The sequence below is a fragment of the Argiope bruennichi genome, chromosome 4, assembly GCF_947563725.1.
Source record: "Argiope bruennichi chromosome 4, qqArgBrue1.1, whole genome shotgun sequence".
NCBI classification, from domain to species: domain Eukaryota; kingdom Metazoa; phylum Arthropoda; class Arachnida; order Araneae; family Araneidae; genus Argiope; species Argiope bruennichi.
Window position 1 is genome coordinate 57,911,482 of NC_079154.1, and position 18,267 is coordinate 57,929,748.

The 18,267-nt window shown below is 28.2% G+C and overlaps 1 protein-coding gene across 1 annotated transcript in view; it reads right to left on the reverse strand.

The window, feature by feature from the left end:
• The window catches only part of LOC129966076 (phospholipid-transporting ATPase ABCA1-like), a 63,213-nt gene that overhangs the window by 22,997 nt on the left and 21,949 nt on the right, over window positions 1–18,267 (reverse strand). The window contains exons 10-16 of the mRNA XM_056080445.1: window positions 17,214–17,331; window positions 15,954–16,108; window positions 14,269–14,424; window positions 10,696–10,906; window positions 8,519–8,768; window positions 6,618–6,694; window positions 2,777–3,646 (exon numbers count right to left, since the gene is read on the reverse strand). Coding sequence (XP_055936420.1) covers window positions 2,777–3,646; window positions 6,618–6,694; window positions 8,519–8,768; window positions 10,696–10,906; window positions 14,269–14,424; window positions 15,954–16,108; window positions 17,214–17,331 — 1,837 coding nt within the window. The remainder of the gene's footprint in view (window positions 1–2,776; window positions 3,647–6,617; window positions 6,695–8,518; window positions 8,769–10,695; window positions 10,907–14,268; window positions 14,425–15,953; window positions 16,109–17,213; window positions 17,332–18,267) is intronic.

Below are 18,267 nucleotides of genomic sequence, written 5' to 3' on the forward strand. Positions count from 1 at the left end.
AATTTCTTATCTGACAACATATATATTATTTTTGATTATTAAGCAACATTCTCCTTAATATTTCCATAACAAAAATTTAAATATTATAATAATTTATTATTTTTTTAAAAAATAATGTTACTTTATCTTTATTTTTGTGTCGTAATATTTGTGCTAATCGTTATTATTGCACAAATTTCAGATAAATTTAAAAAAAATGATAATTTTTTTCTTGCTATTTTTTATTCAGTGCGTTTATTACAATAAAATATTATTAATTTGAAATCTACGTTATTTTTTAGAACTTGCATACAATTTATTTATTATTATTTATTTTATTATTAAATATAAACTCGAAGATCCCAGTGTTCGTACAGTATAAAACCTTGTTTCAATAATGAATGCATGCATTGCCATCTTAATTTGGCAAAAATATTGAAGAGAAGAGGAAGGGAAATAACTGATTATATACTAAAACATAGTTTTAAAATCTTCAATGTCTAGGTTTTGAAATTTTGTCTCAAAAGTTTTTTTGAATTTTATAATTTAATTTTGATTTTTAAATTCATGTTTCACTCTAAGCAATTTTAATGTTGTCTTTAAATTAATAATTTAAATTATTGAAGAACTTTTTTAAACAATCGAAATGTTAAAGACATTTGCATAAATTCCGAATCATATGGATACTTTCCCTATTCTTCACAAACAAATTGAATTAATCTTAAAAAATACAAATTACTGCTTTAAAAATATTTATATAGATAGATTTATCATCAGAAATATTGTTCCAGTTTTTATTGTTGAGAAAAAGTAACTTCATTTTAAGTAAATATTTATTTTACATAAAATAATAGTATTAATTGCAACTGAAAAATTTATTCAATGATGAATAATTCTAATTTGATTTTGGAAAGTTTTTTAACATTTTAAATAATTTATTTCATTTCATATAGCTTCCATTTAATTAGTATAAAATATTATCCAATAGTCAGGTTTAATAAAATGCTAAATTATTATACTTGTATCGGATTTGTTTTTAATTTTGTAATGAGATTCAAATAATAATATGGAAATTTGCTTTCGATAGAAGTGAGGTATACATTTTTTAAGATTATGCTCTTAATTGTTCATTTTCTAATATAGCTTGTCTTCCAGCCAGATAATCCTTACTGTTCAACCCCATAAAAATTGTTAAAAATTGCGAATAATTATTTATTGCATTAATCATTAAATAATTACCTTCAGTAATAACTATTATTAAATTAAGTAAATAAACAATTCTAACTTAACTGTCAATGCGGTAATAGTCTTTATTTATAAACGAAAATGTTTTGTGTATATAATGTCCAGACAGATTTATTACACTTACTGCTATGACATTTTGTACACATATAGTCGTTATGATGACTCAATGCACCTCGATGGCCGAAGTTTAGTGTAGAATTTTTTTTAACGCGTTTTGTTGCTTGGGAAGGGGTCACATGCATTTGCTCGAAGTAAGGTTTTTAATGATCTTAGAAAAATGTCTTTGCAGCAATTGTCATTGACAAACAGTTGTCATTCCAAGGAAGTTCCCTTTGCATTTCTGATATAATTTTACGGAAGCTCTCTCTCCCATAAAATAGACTCCATACCTTAAATTTCCATAGCTTCAAATTCAAGAGAACGAATCACATGAGAGGATTTCGGCCGAGTTGATATTAAAAGCGTACTTCATAAATGAATCAATTCCAAAGAGATAATTCAACACTTTTCCTTGTTCACGTAATCAAGTAAGTAAGTTGGTGTGTCCAAAGATATATTTTACTCAAGATAGTCTTCCCTAGTCTGTAAACTGCTTCTAAAAGTATCGCTGTTTCTTATCGCCTGCACAATGCCATTTTTAAAAATTATGTTTAGCTCTTTTTAATTTTTAAATTACATTTTAAATTACCTTCTTTCTTAAGATTCGGTACAACTTCCGACGGCAAGAAAATCTTTTTTGGAATTATATCTACCTCTCTGTGGACATTATAACTCAAAGATTCGATTAACTGCAAGGATACCATTGCCAAATTGTCTTTACACTAAATTTCAAAATTGGTATCATATTTTGGATGAAATTCAACAGGGGGGGGGGAGTCTATCTATCTTCGAACTGTGAACAAACTAACTGAAATATTCACAAGGTTATGGATAAAATATAGCTAACAATTTCTTTACCAGAAATATTGCAATTTTCGATGAAATCAAAGTACTTTATTGGCAGTTTGAACGTGATAACTTATAAGCTCCTATAGTTGGGAAAAACTTCCATTTAATATGTATTTTCATCTCAAAAACTGCAGATATGTATATACTTTTAAATCCAATCCAGGAAAAGGAAGAGCTCTAAAATGTGTTTTCAATTTTTTTTTATTATTATGCCGCAAAAGACAAAATGCATCTTATTCTGTAAATACATCGAAAGTCAAGACGAAGAAACTCCGATTGTTTTCTTTTATTATTTCCAAATGGAAACTTCGTACTCAAAATATGCACGAAAAATATCGATAGTATAGCTGTGTTTTAAAAAGCAGTGCCAAAATTTTATGTAATTTACTTATTGAAAATTTAGCGCTTTTACTAAAAAAACGGGAAAATTGTGAATTCTGTTCATCAGAAATGATGTCATTAGAAAATGCGTCAATTTTACTTATTCATAAAGAATTATGTTCAATTTGTTAGAAATGCTATCGCATTGTATTATAATAGTGATAATTAATTCACGTTACTATGTTCAACTAAAGATTAAAATAAACATTTTCGTGGCACTTACCTATAGCTTCTGAACGCTCCCCAAAGAAGACATAGTTGGCAAAAATTCCATAAGGTATAATCATCAAAATGCAGACAATGAAGTACGTCAGATAGTCCCAGACAAACATCGCAATCCAGTATATCGCTGCTGGAACTCCACTCATTAACTGTAACAGTTTCGCTTTTGTGGCTCTCTCATGTATTGGTAATAAAATAAAACCCGCGGACAAGGAAGAAAACGCCAATGGAACAAAAATAGCAGCAAGTATTCTAGCCAATGTTTGAATAATATCTGAGAGGTGTTCAGATCCACTCGCAGGCTTAGGCAATGGAGCATTAACTAATGAAATTCCACCAATGTTAGAAATCGACTTCAATATAGCAGTATGCATCAGAAGAAGAGACATTGGCGCAGCATGATAAGGTTCACCATTGAACCAAGCTGTCATATTAATCGTTCCATTCAGGTCTTTGTCTATGGAACCTCCTACCAGAAATGTCTTAAGATATTTTGCAAGAGTTTTAGTGCCATAATTCAAAATATACTGACTTGGTTCAGTAACCTTTTTAACTGTTATTTTATTGGATTCCAAAACATTCCGAAATTTGTCTCCGAAATTGGAAAGCTCTGCTTTTTCTTGGTAATAAAATCCATCCGTTTTACCATATACAGATTTGATATCAAGTTTTAATGGATCCATATTACTCTTGAATTCAGCAGATTGTAAAATTTTGAAACATAGACACATAATGAGAAATGGAATGATTAATTGAGCAATCAGAAGTCCCCAATGTCTTTTAGCATAGTGAAAGCGTTTCATAAGTAATGCCATGAACTGATTGACAAGACGAGGTTCAGGTTTCGCTTTAGCAGTATCTCCGTAGACATCTGTGAAAGAAAATTATACCAACATTATAAAAAGTTTAGCAAAAAATATGATGCACGGCGAATATCAAGTCTCCATCTAATATCAAAATGCTATAGCTTTGAAAACACTGGAAAGAATCATTTTCCGGAACACAGAAAAAAAAATCTCTAAAGCATTTTTTCATTTTCCTTCTTCGGCAAATCTAGGGAATATTATTGGAAGGTTAATAAGTTTCCATTAATTATTAATATTTTTTGAGAAGGTTACTGTCATCTAACAGGCATACTAAGGAATATTTTGCAACTCCCCCTCTTGCAATTATTGACCATCAGTGATATTCCAACAAATAGAAAAAGGCACAATGACTTTCAATAAATTTCTCTTTGAAACATTTTCAATTTGTGAGTTTAAAACTTTGCAATCTTGGCTATCACGTTCTCCTGTTCTGAGAGATTATTCTGAGAAGACCTTGCTAAAAATAATTTTCATGTGGCGTTCTTAACGAAAAAAAAAATACTAGATGAAATTAAAATTTGAAGTCACATATAAAATGAATTTTTTATATCTCCCAGTTACGGCAGTATACTACCAACATACGGCAGCAAATGATGGTTGAGGGGAAAAAATGTCAGTATATGCATGCCGTGCATTGTGAAAGCCACACTGAATACTTAGTAAGAGGCATGCCAATGTTTGAATACATTTCAAGCATGCTGTAAATGATCCTACTTCAATAAGTTGAGTTTTCTAAAAGTCGTATAAAGTTTTTAAATATATTTAACATATTATATCTGGTTAAATTGAAGTTTATTTAATAATATCTAGAAATAACTCTTTTGAAATTCTTTGAATCGAAAATAAAGCATATTTTATCATTCATTTATAAATCAATTAAAAACTTGTCATCATTTATAATACTTCAAATGATTTAGATAAATATCAATAAAATAGCTTATATATATAAAAGTGAAAATTAATAAATATTTTGCACACTATTAAAATTCAAATTATTAAATAATTTTTCTCTGATTTTTCTCACAAATCATATGAAGTTTAAATAAGAATTAAGTTTGAACAAGGCTTTCCTGATAAATGATAAAATTGTTAATTTTTAATAATTAAAAATAAAGTTTCCATATATAGAAAAGACACTTAAGTGTTGAAATTTATATTCAATCAAAGCATCAAGTGATTATTTTTGTATTATTAATTATAAAATGTATTATATATAAATTAAATTAAATGTATTATATATATATAAAATAAAATTAAAATGCATTATATATTTTATATTATTAATTATTAAATTATTTTTTTTGTGCTTGATGATTTTCGAATTCCCACCCACAAAATATAATTATATTCTATATCAATTATAAAAAATTGTTAATAATTTGTGGGAAATATTAATTTTCAGACTTTGAAAAATCACTTGTTTTTCCATATTTTGAACTACCAGATTTAAAAATTGTTGGCCTTTTAATACAAAATGAAGTTGCAGATAATGATAATAGGATTGTGTGCATTGCAATATTTTATATACAAGTATTGTTTTCTCGTCATGACATTAACACATAACCATCAAAGATTCATTTGATATGTGATACTGTAACTTTTATTATGCTATGTTAATTATTGTATTTAAGTACTCCAAATTTTATTGCCAAATAAAGTATTAGAAAGGTTTTAAATTAATAAAAGTCACGGAAATAGTTTCATTTCGAGAAAGATGATAGTAATCAGCTATTAAAATATAAACCACTTTAATCATTAATTTTCTGCTTTTCATACAATCGAGGAAATTGATTTATTATCATTTTTATTTTTCTTTAAAACGATCTCTTTCTTTTGAATTACGATTAATCAATTTTTCTTAAAAGTTCAATCTTATTAAAACGATTATATTGCTGAAAAAATTCTGGTAAATAACATATATATTTTATATTTTTTCAATATTCAACATTGTAGGGTTTTTTTTAATATGACGGAAACACTAGAACTGTAAGCAGGAAAGATAATCAAACATTCGTTAAAAAGTTTTTCAATGTATAGTAAAAATGCCTAAATAAAGCTTCGATCTATAAAATAATAAATTGCTATATACAAAAACTGTCCCTTAAAAGTAAAGGTGCTAAAATTAAGATATCCATTAATAAAACTACATGGAGAGCCAACTTCAGTCATGTCGTTTTCCAATAACTTAAGAAAGGAGAAAAATATAATTACAGATGTGGTGTTTCATCACAGTAAAATGACTGTGCGCCATACAATCAGATTAATTACAATGCCTGACAGAAGTAAATTCTAAATTAGCAATTTTATCTCGGAAAAAGGAGAAAAATCAATGTTGTAAAGCAATATCAGTTTTGTGCATACATATGCTTTGCATACATTTAGGCTCAGAACAAATTGCGTGAAATGCGCAATTTTTGCGATTTCCAAAATCCTGACGTCACGAAGCGCACCTCTTCGAACGAAAAAGAACAGCAGTTATTTGTCTGTCAGGTTCATTTATCTTAAATACTTTCCATCAACTAAATCCTGTCAATCTCTGTTACTGAAAAACCGTTTAAAAGATAACTAATTGTTAATTGAAAGTTCAATCTCAAAAAGAAACGAGAATTAAAAGAGAAGGAGTTAATTCAACCACATTTTTCCACACCACAAAAAAATATCATTTGACGACAAAGTCAGACAAATGAAATGAAATTATCCCCGTTGTCAAAAACAGCTAATAAATAAAAAAAATTCTGTCAACGGATATGAATGAGAAATTTGAAGGTCCAACAGCCAGATTTAGCAACACTAAGGTATACGAGCTGTTAAAGAAGTATTGACCAATAGGTTTTAATTTAGAATTTGACCTCAGTTTTAAAACACGATAAATTTAAAAACTTTTTAACAAGTTCACGAATACTTTCTTTAATAATTGGTAATACTTTCATAATTATGAAATAAATTTTGATTTAATGATATGAAAATTTTTCTTACCTTCTACTTGCACGTTAATATCGTGGTTTAACATATTCGATTGAGGATCAGACTTCATATCAGAAATTTTCGATACGCTATTAAAATAGCACATATTTCAGAAAACATTTTGACAAAATAATTATAAGTTGAACAAAATTAGTAATAACAATTTTTAAAGCCACACTTTTATTAGTAAATAAAAAGAGTTTTTTTTTTACAATTATTTTTTACTTGTTAGCCTTCAATATATTATTCATTCTTATGGAATTTTTTATACCCATGACCAGGTACCACCAATTGTACGTAATCAAAAGTGAAGTAAATTAATCGATTAACTTTTAATCAGATTTTAAAATATTAAAATAGAGCATTGCCACCGAAAACATGTAAGCATATAAAATTTGAAAACTCTTAATATACCAGGAAGTGCATGGAAAATGGATTTTAAAAACGTTTCTTTTAAAAATACGAAACAAGTAAAGATATGCAAAAAATTAACTAAAAGTTTTATTAATTTTCAACAACCAATTTTATTTGAAGTATGTCCAATGTATAACAGCAATCATATAATTTAATTTACTTGGTGGATTTAAAGCAGTGTATATAAAATAGAAAATAACGTGTTTATTTAAAATAATCGTCTCTCAGAAAAAATGAAAACGATTTCCTTGTATAAAAATTGTGAATAAGAAATTAATTTTGATCATTCGGTAAAACAATTTCTATTTCTATTTCAGTGATTGACAACTTTCTATCACTGCTGACGATCTTTCACAATAAAATAAATAATTAGAATTAATTAAAATTAAAGTCAAAAGGATAATATTTAAAGACCTCTTTGAACACTGATTTTCTGCAAGTAAATATCTTAAAGTAATTAAAATGTCTTGGTTGTAATAAGAATCTACAGAATAATAAATTAATTATTTGACACTATGAAATGCAAATTAAATACCTATTTTGGCCCGGTCGTCCGCTTAATTCGGACAAAAAATTGCATTAAAAAATTCAGGAAAAGAAAAAAAAAATCCATAACGTTCTACAAACAAAATGATGAATTATTATGGACAACGTGAGTCTCAAAACTATGTAAGCTATCCTAAATGGAAATCTGGAATTTTAGACCTTATTAAAAATTTCAAGGTTTGACAGCCTTAGAAATAATAAGATGTAAGCTATTTTTGAATAGGCATGGTAACAAAAGTGTTGGCGGAATAATTTTTCCTATAATAAACTGTTTTGGTTCTAAACAATGCTACAAAACTGAAAATGACATTGTGTATTCAGCAGATTTCAAAGATACACCTGTAACCTTTAAACTATTCAACGCCTCCTCAAGTAGAATTCAAGTTTTAGCTCGATATGCAGGATAAAATAGTAACTGAAGATTACCTCTAAAGTTCATTGAAAAAAAGAAGGTAACAATTAATGCAGAATATTATAAATATTTTATAATGGCTACTCATTTACAATCAGGTGTAAATGAATTATATCCAAAAAAGAATTGAATACTTCAGAAAAATCCTCCACCGTTACACTAATTGGAATTAATACTTCATGTCATTTATTCCAATTTATATAGTTCTCGGATTTAAATCATCTTTTCTTTTGCATTTGGTGGATTTCAGATAATGTTAGTGTAAAAAAAAATGTGAATAAATGTTCAACGGCTCAGAAGTTTGGATTTTCTAATTTCTATACGACGTGAATGGAACAAATTATTTCTTAATATGATTCGTGCCACATTCAGACAGTAACGTAAGATATTATTTCGCTCACTGGTAATCCTGGCGGTATATTCGAATAAAATTACCTCAAAATGAGTTTTCATGTATGTCTTCATCGTTTTGGTATATTTATCATTTTCTATTTTGTATCTCTAAATTAAAAATAAACTCAATATTTGCCTCTTTACTTACTTTAAAAAAACATCTTCCATTGTTGTTACAGTTATTCCGAAAGAAATGACACCAAGTTCGTCCTTGTGACTTTCCAATTCCTCGAACATATCTGCAAATTCCTCGCCAGTGGCTGAGAGCAGTCTGAAGGAGATATCTTTCTCCAGTTCATTCTCAACGGTAACATCGGGAACGTACTTTTGCAGAAGATAACTTAAACCTTGCATATTAAAGCGTTGATCCTTAACAACATGAAGATGGTATCCAGTTCCTAGAAATTAATAAGTAATAGAAATAATCAAGGCAAGCGATTATACTAGTTGGAGAGAATAAAAAAATAGATAGGGGATTCGAATATCATTGCAAGATAATGTTTTTGGTTTTTTCATCTATCTTTATTTGAAATTTAATTTGGTATTAATTACGCAGCAGCGACACTACGCGCACAAAAAAAAATGTTTAACATTATCACAACGCGCATGAATATAAATCTAGTAATAAAAACAATGAAAAGTATTATTGTAAAATTATTACTTAAGAATAATTTTAGAACTTTATTAAAATGAGAGAAAATTATACCGAAATAAAATTGATACTAATGCTGTTTTTTTTGGTTTTGTTTTTTCAATTTAAAAGTTGTTTGAAAAAAATTATTGCGAAGTAATATGCTCCATAGTTATTGAGAAAAAAATATTATGATTAATTTTTAATTAAAAATCTAATTATAATTCAAAAAAATCTTTCTTAATAAGATCTTATTATCAAAGAATAATTTGTGCCAAATTTAATAGTTCAGATCGGATGATCTATATTTCAGAGAATGTGAAATGAATTTCGAGAAATAATTGTAATTGTAATTCGAGATTTTGACAGATTTCCAATGATACATGGTCTTTACTCCCGTAATTTTTTTTTGGAATATTCAATGAAATCCATTCAGAGGAAATTTATCCTTTGGATTGTATGTATACAAGAAAATGCGATTACTAGAAAATGTAAAGAATAGAAAAGACAAAATTTGATACTCATTTCTACCATCTAAAACTTGGATCGATATCAAATTTAACAATAACTAGAAAACTAAGAGAGCTAGATGGATAAAATTCAGTACATAGATTTATCATCTAAAGGATGGATCTTTATCAATTTTGGAATCAAGTTCATCAAAGGGTTAACCATTTTTTGGTCTACATGTAAACACGTATATGAAATTTGGTTTGTGATCATGTTATTACAATTGTAGTTTTATATGTCAAATTTTGACTTTAATCTTTTGGACAAAATTCGTCAAAAATACATATTTGATTTTCCGGTACTTGTGTTTTAACCGTGTCTCAGCTATTTATCGTTAAAATTCGTGCGTTTTCGTAACTATTGTTCGCTAATAGCATGCGATTAATAATACAAGAGTGCATTTATTAGGGTACAAAAGTACATAAGTAGAGCACAAAAGTACACTTGTTATTTCCCACTTAAAATTCGTGCTAATTTGAATGCATGGCGTCTGTACCATAACAGTGCTCCATTACATTCATCATAGCTGAAACAGAATTTCTTGGCAAAACATAGAATTCCATTTGTTCATCAACCTCTCCCTACATGGCTGCTTGCGATTCTCCGTACATGGTACCTTGTTGTTTCCGAAGTTGAAAAAGACATTAAAAGGATCCAATTTCGAGAATAGAGAAGAGATAATGCAGAACGTATAGGTGGAAATGTGCACCAATCCTAAAGAGACTTTTCAGAGGTGTTTTTGGCAGAAGAACTCACTTTGATGGGGTTTATAGTTCTAATCCTGTCACTTAAAAGTTTTTTTTTCAGACAAGGTCCGATACTTTTTACACAGTCCTCATATACCAGTAGAGTAAGAATAATTTACAATGAAAATATGAGCGTGTCTGCTAAACTCCCTAATAGCTAAATATAAATAGATTATTAACTAGTATTTTTTATAAGCCTGAGAGGACGATTTTCAACATCTTTCACAAAGATGCAGAAAATCCTCTTTAAAATTTGTTCAACTATCGGGAATAAAATAATCTCTGATCAAAATATATTCGAGTTAGTTCAATACAGAATTTATCTAAGTTCGAAGGTTATTAAATAAAACAAAATTAATGCATTTTGAAAGTATATATCGAAATAATGTTCCTTCACTGATTATTAAGAATAACGTTATATTATTTAATGTGGCATACCAAATTTCTGTTTGAGAAACAGAGGTGACCCGCAACACTGTATCTGTCCTTCCGCCATGATGGCTATCCTATCTCCAAGAATATCTGCTTCCTCCATATAATGGGTTGTAAGAATTATGGTACGATCTCGCCGTATTTCAAGCAGGACATCCCATACTCCTCGCCTGGCCTCTATATCCATGCCAGAGGTTGGCTCGTCCAAAAACAACACCTATTAATGGAGGTAATTTCATAAATAATAATAAAGACTTGACATTAATATAATTAGATAAATTAGAAAATCTTATCATACATTTTTAATGCTTTAATTAAGTAATTTAAGAAAAATAAAATCTTTTATAATTTAGATCCTTAAAAAAATTTTGAATTGAAATTTCATTCAAAATTTATTTCCGCTAACGAAAGAATATTATGAACTCTAATGATTCCCGAATGTTTTAATCAAGTATAACATTGAAGAATCTGTTCAAACCCCCTTAACTGGGCAGGACGCATGGTATTTAATGTAACACGAATGCCCAAAAGAGTCAATACATCACCACTATTCAATAAAACACAAAAATGCTCGGAATTCATATTTACTCGCTAAACATATTGATCATGACCTTAGAGGTAACTACTGATAGATGTAGCTACTTCAAGTAGTGTGGGAAAGATTACAAATGAATTTTTTTTTGTGCTTGAGTCTTCTGTTGTCTTCCCTGGTTTTAATATATGTAGAGTCACTTTGATGAGTGAAGGAGTGAAAATAACAGTTGCAGACTTTGTAACATTGTCAATATAGTCTAATTTCCAAACAGCTAAAAGTCTTGCAAAGTTTAAAATTAATATTATAAACTTCCCTATATCTTTAAATAATAATTTTAAAACAGGAAAAATCATTAAGTATTGTGAAAGACAAATTTAGTGGAGCTTTGAAGCTTAAAAATAAAATTTAATCAACAATCTGATTACCGGCTATCCTAGATTGGCCTTCAGAAAGTTATATATTGTCAACTCAATTAGGAATAAACCTTACTATATTCACACAAAAGCAGTTATTAATAAGTGAGTGCTCATTAATCTGAGAATTCTAATAACATATCTTAAAAGAATTTCTATGTTCCTGTCATCAACATTAATAATATTTTTATTCATAACAAATCATGGCTCACGTAGGAAAAAGTAGCAAATACGAAGCAAAAGTGTATATAAATTTATGTCAATCAAAGGTCATTTCAATGAGATATCAGGAAATTATTCTCATAACTTTTTCCGAGATTGCCAATGAAATGGTATAAAAAAAGTGATATTCAAAGCTCATAATTTAATCAATTTCAATCTTGATGAGTGAGGGTTTTTTTTTTCGTTTAATATGTTAGTATTAGGAGAATATTTTACTGACACGAATCATAGGATAGAAATATTGAGTAAAATTTCTGTTTCTGATTTGTTAATATTTGTAAAAATACATTTATTTGCTTAAATAATATTAAAACTATTTATGTCCTATTGAGCAACTTCCTAAATAGAGGCATATGCCTATCTCTCATTTTTTATAGCTTTTCTGTCTCTATGTATAAAATAATCATTGGAAGAAATATGCTTATTGGCCGATTTAAATTTTTAGCTTAATACTTTTTATATGATTTATGTAATAATTTTTTATAAGAAAGTCTCGGTTTTGTATCAAACAAAGGTAGGTAATAAAGAAATGTCCTTAATTGGGAATGATTGCAATTTCGGGAGATTGCTGGGAAACTGGAAGTGTGTGAATGTATTAACCAAGAATGAAGTATCAATAAATAAAAGTACTTCATCGTTATTGAAATGGTATTTCTGCATTTTTATGCGTCATCTAGTTCATAGGTGTAGCGCTTCTGGTCATACATTTCTACTTGTTTATTATTTGTTTTGTGTCTTCCCTTTCTTTTAAAATTTTCTGAATTTTCAATCAGAAAGTATATCGAAAAATAACCAGCATAAGTTCTCATATATTTAGATAATCTAAAACATTCTTATTTTTTCTTCTTCTCTATATCCTCTGGATGTTTCTACGCTGAAGTTTGAATTAAAAAGTATATTGAAAATTAACCAGCAAAAAAGTTTTTTCCTTCGATAGTTAGGTAATCTAAATAATTTTTCACATTCCTCTGTATCCCGTGAATTTATAAAGGGTTTAGCTAGTGTAGGAAGAGATGCGGCAAATTTTCGACGGTCACTGCAACCCTCCCCCTCAGCCCAAATTTCGCATGCAGTGATACAATATAATGCATTTTGTGCTTCAAAATATAATGAAGAAAACTGAATATGAATTTTGAACGACTTTCTTTTAACCAATTGAATTCAAAATTTCGTACAAATTTACATTTTTGATGATTAAAAAAAACGCATACCAAATTTTTGCAGATCTCATTTGTTGAATTTTTGAGTTATCGCGTTCACCATCTGTATATAAACCAGGATAGGCACCGCACTTCATTATGCTACGGAATGCATCCTTGCAATCTCCTGGCATATGAAAAAACCATCACCAAGCCATGAACAGGAATGGCTGAAAAGAGTCGCCAGCAACTTCCTTTCCAGGCAAAAAATCCACAGTATAATCAAATTTATAAGTGAAAATAGAGATCTATTCTTGTCTCCATAGCTCTCAACGTCAAGTCTCATACCAAAAAAGACTAAGGGAAAAAACAAGCACCGCAGTCTCCTGTCACACACTTCAATCAAATAGAGATTCTCTTCATTTCCATTTCTCAAATTATTTTCCATCTGATTTTTTTAACTGCATCCTGATCTACTATATCATAAAAAATAAGTGAACACAGATTATATGTATATTTTTACACATTTTATCTCTCAGCATTATATTTCTAAGTTTATTACTACAAATTATATTTCTAAATTGAAAAATTATGTAAACGGTCTCATCATAATATAATTTCTTATATAATTGTAAATTCTGTAAATAGTTATTTTTGTTTTGTTTTTCTACTGTAAATATTTTGTTAATTAAATAAAATTCTAGTAACATGCCCACCAAACCGTTCAGTGACCAGAATGGTCACGGATACGGGGGTATGAGACGGCGTTCTGTTCTGTATATAAACCATAAAATTATTCCATCTTTGAAAAATGTAATATAGCATCTATTATGAAATGACAATTATGATGGTAAACCTGTATACCAGATTTTATCTACACATATTTTGAGATTTTCAGTTATTTGGTTCGCATGCATATGGACAGACAGTCTTTTGACGGGTTTCAATGAAATTTTTACCTACCAACAAATTTTAAAAGATTTGGAATTTTTTGGAAAAATTTTAAAAGAACAAATTTAAAAGATTCTACAGATTCGGTTGTACGACTACATAAAAAATTTCATCGAATGGGCCCAATGATTATATTCACAGACAGATCGATGTGATTAAAAATTTTAGATAAAATGCTTTGATGTTTACAGTATTTTCTCTTTGTATATTCTATGTTAAAAAGCATATTTTTAAATATTGTCATATTATGATTAAAGCATAATTTCCATAATCTTTTACAGACACTTATTGTATTATAAAAAGGAAAGAATATTCATACTTTCGATCCGCCAACGATTGCAATTCCAAGACTCAATTTTCTTTTCATTCCTCCAGACAAATTCTTCACCAGTTCATGTCTTTTGTCAGCCAGTTTTAGAATGTTTATGACTTGGGTTGCTTCATTAGTCAGCTGACTCCACTGAACTCCTTTCATCTATATTTTAAAAGAAAAATATATTAAATGTAAAAGAAAGGAATAGTACGTGAGGAAGAATGAGGGTTTTTTCAATCGGCCATTATTGTCCAAGAGACCTTTTTAAACTGTAGATTCGTAAAATTTCGTCAGAGCTTTTCTTCTACAATTTTTCATTGTTTTCAAATAAATATGATAAGAAAAAAAAATCATGAAAAATATTATTTTAATTTTCAATATAATTATCTTTAGTTTACCTTTTCTGTGTGTTATAAATTATTGTAAAATATTCAAATTAATTGCAGTTGCAGTGAAATTTTTCTGAAGGAAATACAGCCACAGAATTTTTTTAATACAAAAAAAAGAGTGTCATCAAATTGTTGTCAACAATAATTTTTAAGAGTTTTCCACTTGAGTAAAAGATTCTAATAATACTTGCTTTACAACGTATATAAATATTTAATTCCCTCATGCCTATTACTATATGCAAATCAATTGTTGAATATCTATTATATGCAACCGAGATCCAATGTTGTTCAAGATAAAATTCAAGAAAGTTAGTATATTTGAATTTTACCAAAATTTACTATCAAGGTTCGAAAGTATTTTGGAATTGGTATATGAAATTATTTCCATAACTGTAAGTACATATAACTACTAGAAATTATTTCCACTTACAAACGACATTTGTCTCATGTCGAATCTCTTGTTAAAATTACTGATATTCTCTGATTAATTTTGAAAGTAATCACGTTGGACTATAGATGTTGTGGAAGAAAAGTTAATAGCAAAGGAAGGATATCAAGCACTAAATAGAAAAATGTTAATTTTATCGCAGTAATTATTCTTTTTATATAATGCTCTTCCGAAATAAGATTAAGCTTCTGGGGAAACTTATAGTTTTTTTTAATGTATGGACTACATAGACTTTGTTTATTTGGGACGTGAGCATTTGAGTTTAGTACACTTTTGCATGGATACTTTGTATAAATGGCAACGGTAGTACTTGAAAACCCAAGAGAAATAACTCATTATGATGCACAAGAGGATTTCAGCCACTGTGAGAGGCCAACATAAATAATCTGGAAGGAAGACCTATAGAAATATTTTTAGATGAATTGTTTACGGTATTATATTCCGTAGATATTTGCTGCACTGTTATTTCCTGCAGCATTATTTTTCGCTAATTCCCTCTCACAATTACCCTCGTAGTTTATTTGGGAGAATCTGACATGTAAATTAATGAAAAATTTATCTGAAGAATCACCTTTTGTTTAGAATTGGTTGATTTATTATTACATTGATCACAAGAACCTTTAACTTTAGAATGGTAATATTGGTCATCTACAAGAATTTATTTATCTTACCCTGCCAAGTCATTCGGGAGCAATACATGTCATTGTACTGTATAGCTGATTATCTATGAATTTTAATTAAAAGTTATTAAATATTTTTGTAAAATAAAACAATCTCCCCAAAGTTTCCATGACTTAAAAATATAGTTGTAATACAACATGTATATAAAAGTATCAAAAAGTTCAGATACGTACTGCAGCATATATTCTCAAATGTTCTTCCACAGTAAGAGTGTCATATAAAACATTATTTTGTGGACAAATACCGAAATCACCACGAGCATTAGCCGTTTCTTTCAGAATATCGAAGCCATTTATAGATGCGGTACCACTGGTTGGAGTGTACAGACCTGCAAAGTGTTTTTCAAAATGGAAACAATCAATGGAAAAATCAAGCTATGTGGTGAAATTAAAAATGTTAATTAAAAAAAATTATTTGCCAAAAATGTTGTATTGTAAAAAATTCTGATAATTTCATTTAAGACTTAAAAACTGAAATTGAAAATTAGCCTCTGCATTTCATAAAAAAGGATTTTTGGATAATAAAACAAAATAAGGGTGTATAAAGAAAATTTTGCATTTATCTGTCAAAAAAAATGTTTTTTGTTGAAAATGATTTTTGAACCTTGGCATTTTTTCATTTCATTTCGATAAATTTGGTAAAATATGTATTATAATAACAAATATAAGATGCAATATTTAGTATATTGTAAAATATATAATGTTTCAAAAAAGGCATGAGCGCATTGAGAAATCATATAAAGTATTCAAAAAATATTGATTTCATCTTCAATTCCTTAAATATTGATCCTTGAACACAATGATACGTAATATTTTGGAATTTGTCAAAAAAAATGCAAAATTGTTTGACACCGATTAAAAATTAAATAGAATATAAGTTTTAAGAAGCACGAAATTGAAATCTTTAAGTAATCACCAATGGAAAAAATTTAATCAGATAAATCTGTGAAAAAACATTATTTCTCGAGATTCAAATGCTTTTTTTTAACCTTCATCGGGAGCTTCAGACATTTCTTCTTTTGAAACTGATGTATAATTCGTAAAACATTTATTATACATTGACAAAAAATATTCCTTTTAGTAAAAGTATTGTTAAATGATTTAAAATTTTTGATAACTGATCATAAATCTAAGATTTATTAGCAGGCAATGCTGAATTTTTCCCAAAACGTAATGAAATGGTGATAAGTACCTTGCATTCTATAAGCTTTCTTCAATGAGGATTGTATGAAAAAAATTCGTACCTTTAAAACCGTTAATCCTTTGCAACTTTTTAATTTAGTTTATTTGCTTTTGATCAATAATTAAGGAATTAAAACGAATGCCAACGTGCTTCAAACACACTTTATAATAAGAAAATTATCATTAGGAATCATTAGCTAATATTAAAAGCTGTAATTAAATATATAGTATTCAAGATAAAAATGTACTTACCTGTAAGAATATTGATAGTTGTGGTTTTTCCAGCTCCGTTATGTCCAAGAAGTGCAGTAATCTGGCCTTGATATATTTTTAGAGACACATCATTCACAGCAAGTGAAGATTTGAACTCCTTTATTCATTAAAACAATCATTTAGTAAATTTTGCTATATAAATTTTCTGTCACTTGCATATCTGTATCATATTGCACAAGATGTAGTGAAAGTAAAGGATTTCAGAAAAATACAAAATAATCATTAGATAAATACTCCTATCTAATGCTGGAAAACAATTATTTACAATTGATTAATATTTCAAGATTTTCGGCAATTAAAAAATAAATCAGTGTTTAAGATATTTTATTCCTTAATTTTTCAGGGATCACAATAGTGTTTGAAGTTCGGAACTAAATTCTACCGAAAATTAGGCTTACTCGCCTGATTGCTGCACGTTAAATCTGACATTAACAAACTTCCCTTCGCTGGCATCGTTTGGCATGGAAAAATATAGAAACACATTTCAATAAAAGAGCCACTCTCGTCTTTTATTTATGTTTCAAAATTACAAAATCTGTCTCAAAATAGTACCTGTGTTTCTTCAAAAGAATACAAAAGATGTAAATGATATTTTAAGATATTTTTAAATACTTATAAATTTAATAGATATTAACAGGAGAAAATTATTTGAGTTACAACGTACTGAAACTGAATGTCTGTTTTTTTATAATTATTTTTAAACATCAGTTAAATGTAATCAATGAAATCTTCTTAGTTTGATTCATACTGTTTTTACTTTCTCATGTGATGTTGGTTTAGTCTTTTTGGTACCTCTTTTTTTATGTTACTACATGGAAACAATTGGAGCCAAATTTATCTTCAATCTTTTTCTTCCACTAATAAATATTTTAATATTTTACGAAGAAAGAAATAGGAGGATGAGCGAAGACAAACCTTTACATCTCAACATCTCCAATACTTTTGGGAACAAAGAAACCAGAACTGAACTTGTCATATATTCTGTCATTTAATAATATAAAAATATCAAGGCGTTAATTTGAATAATTGTCTT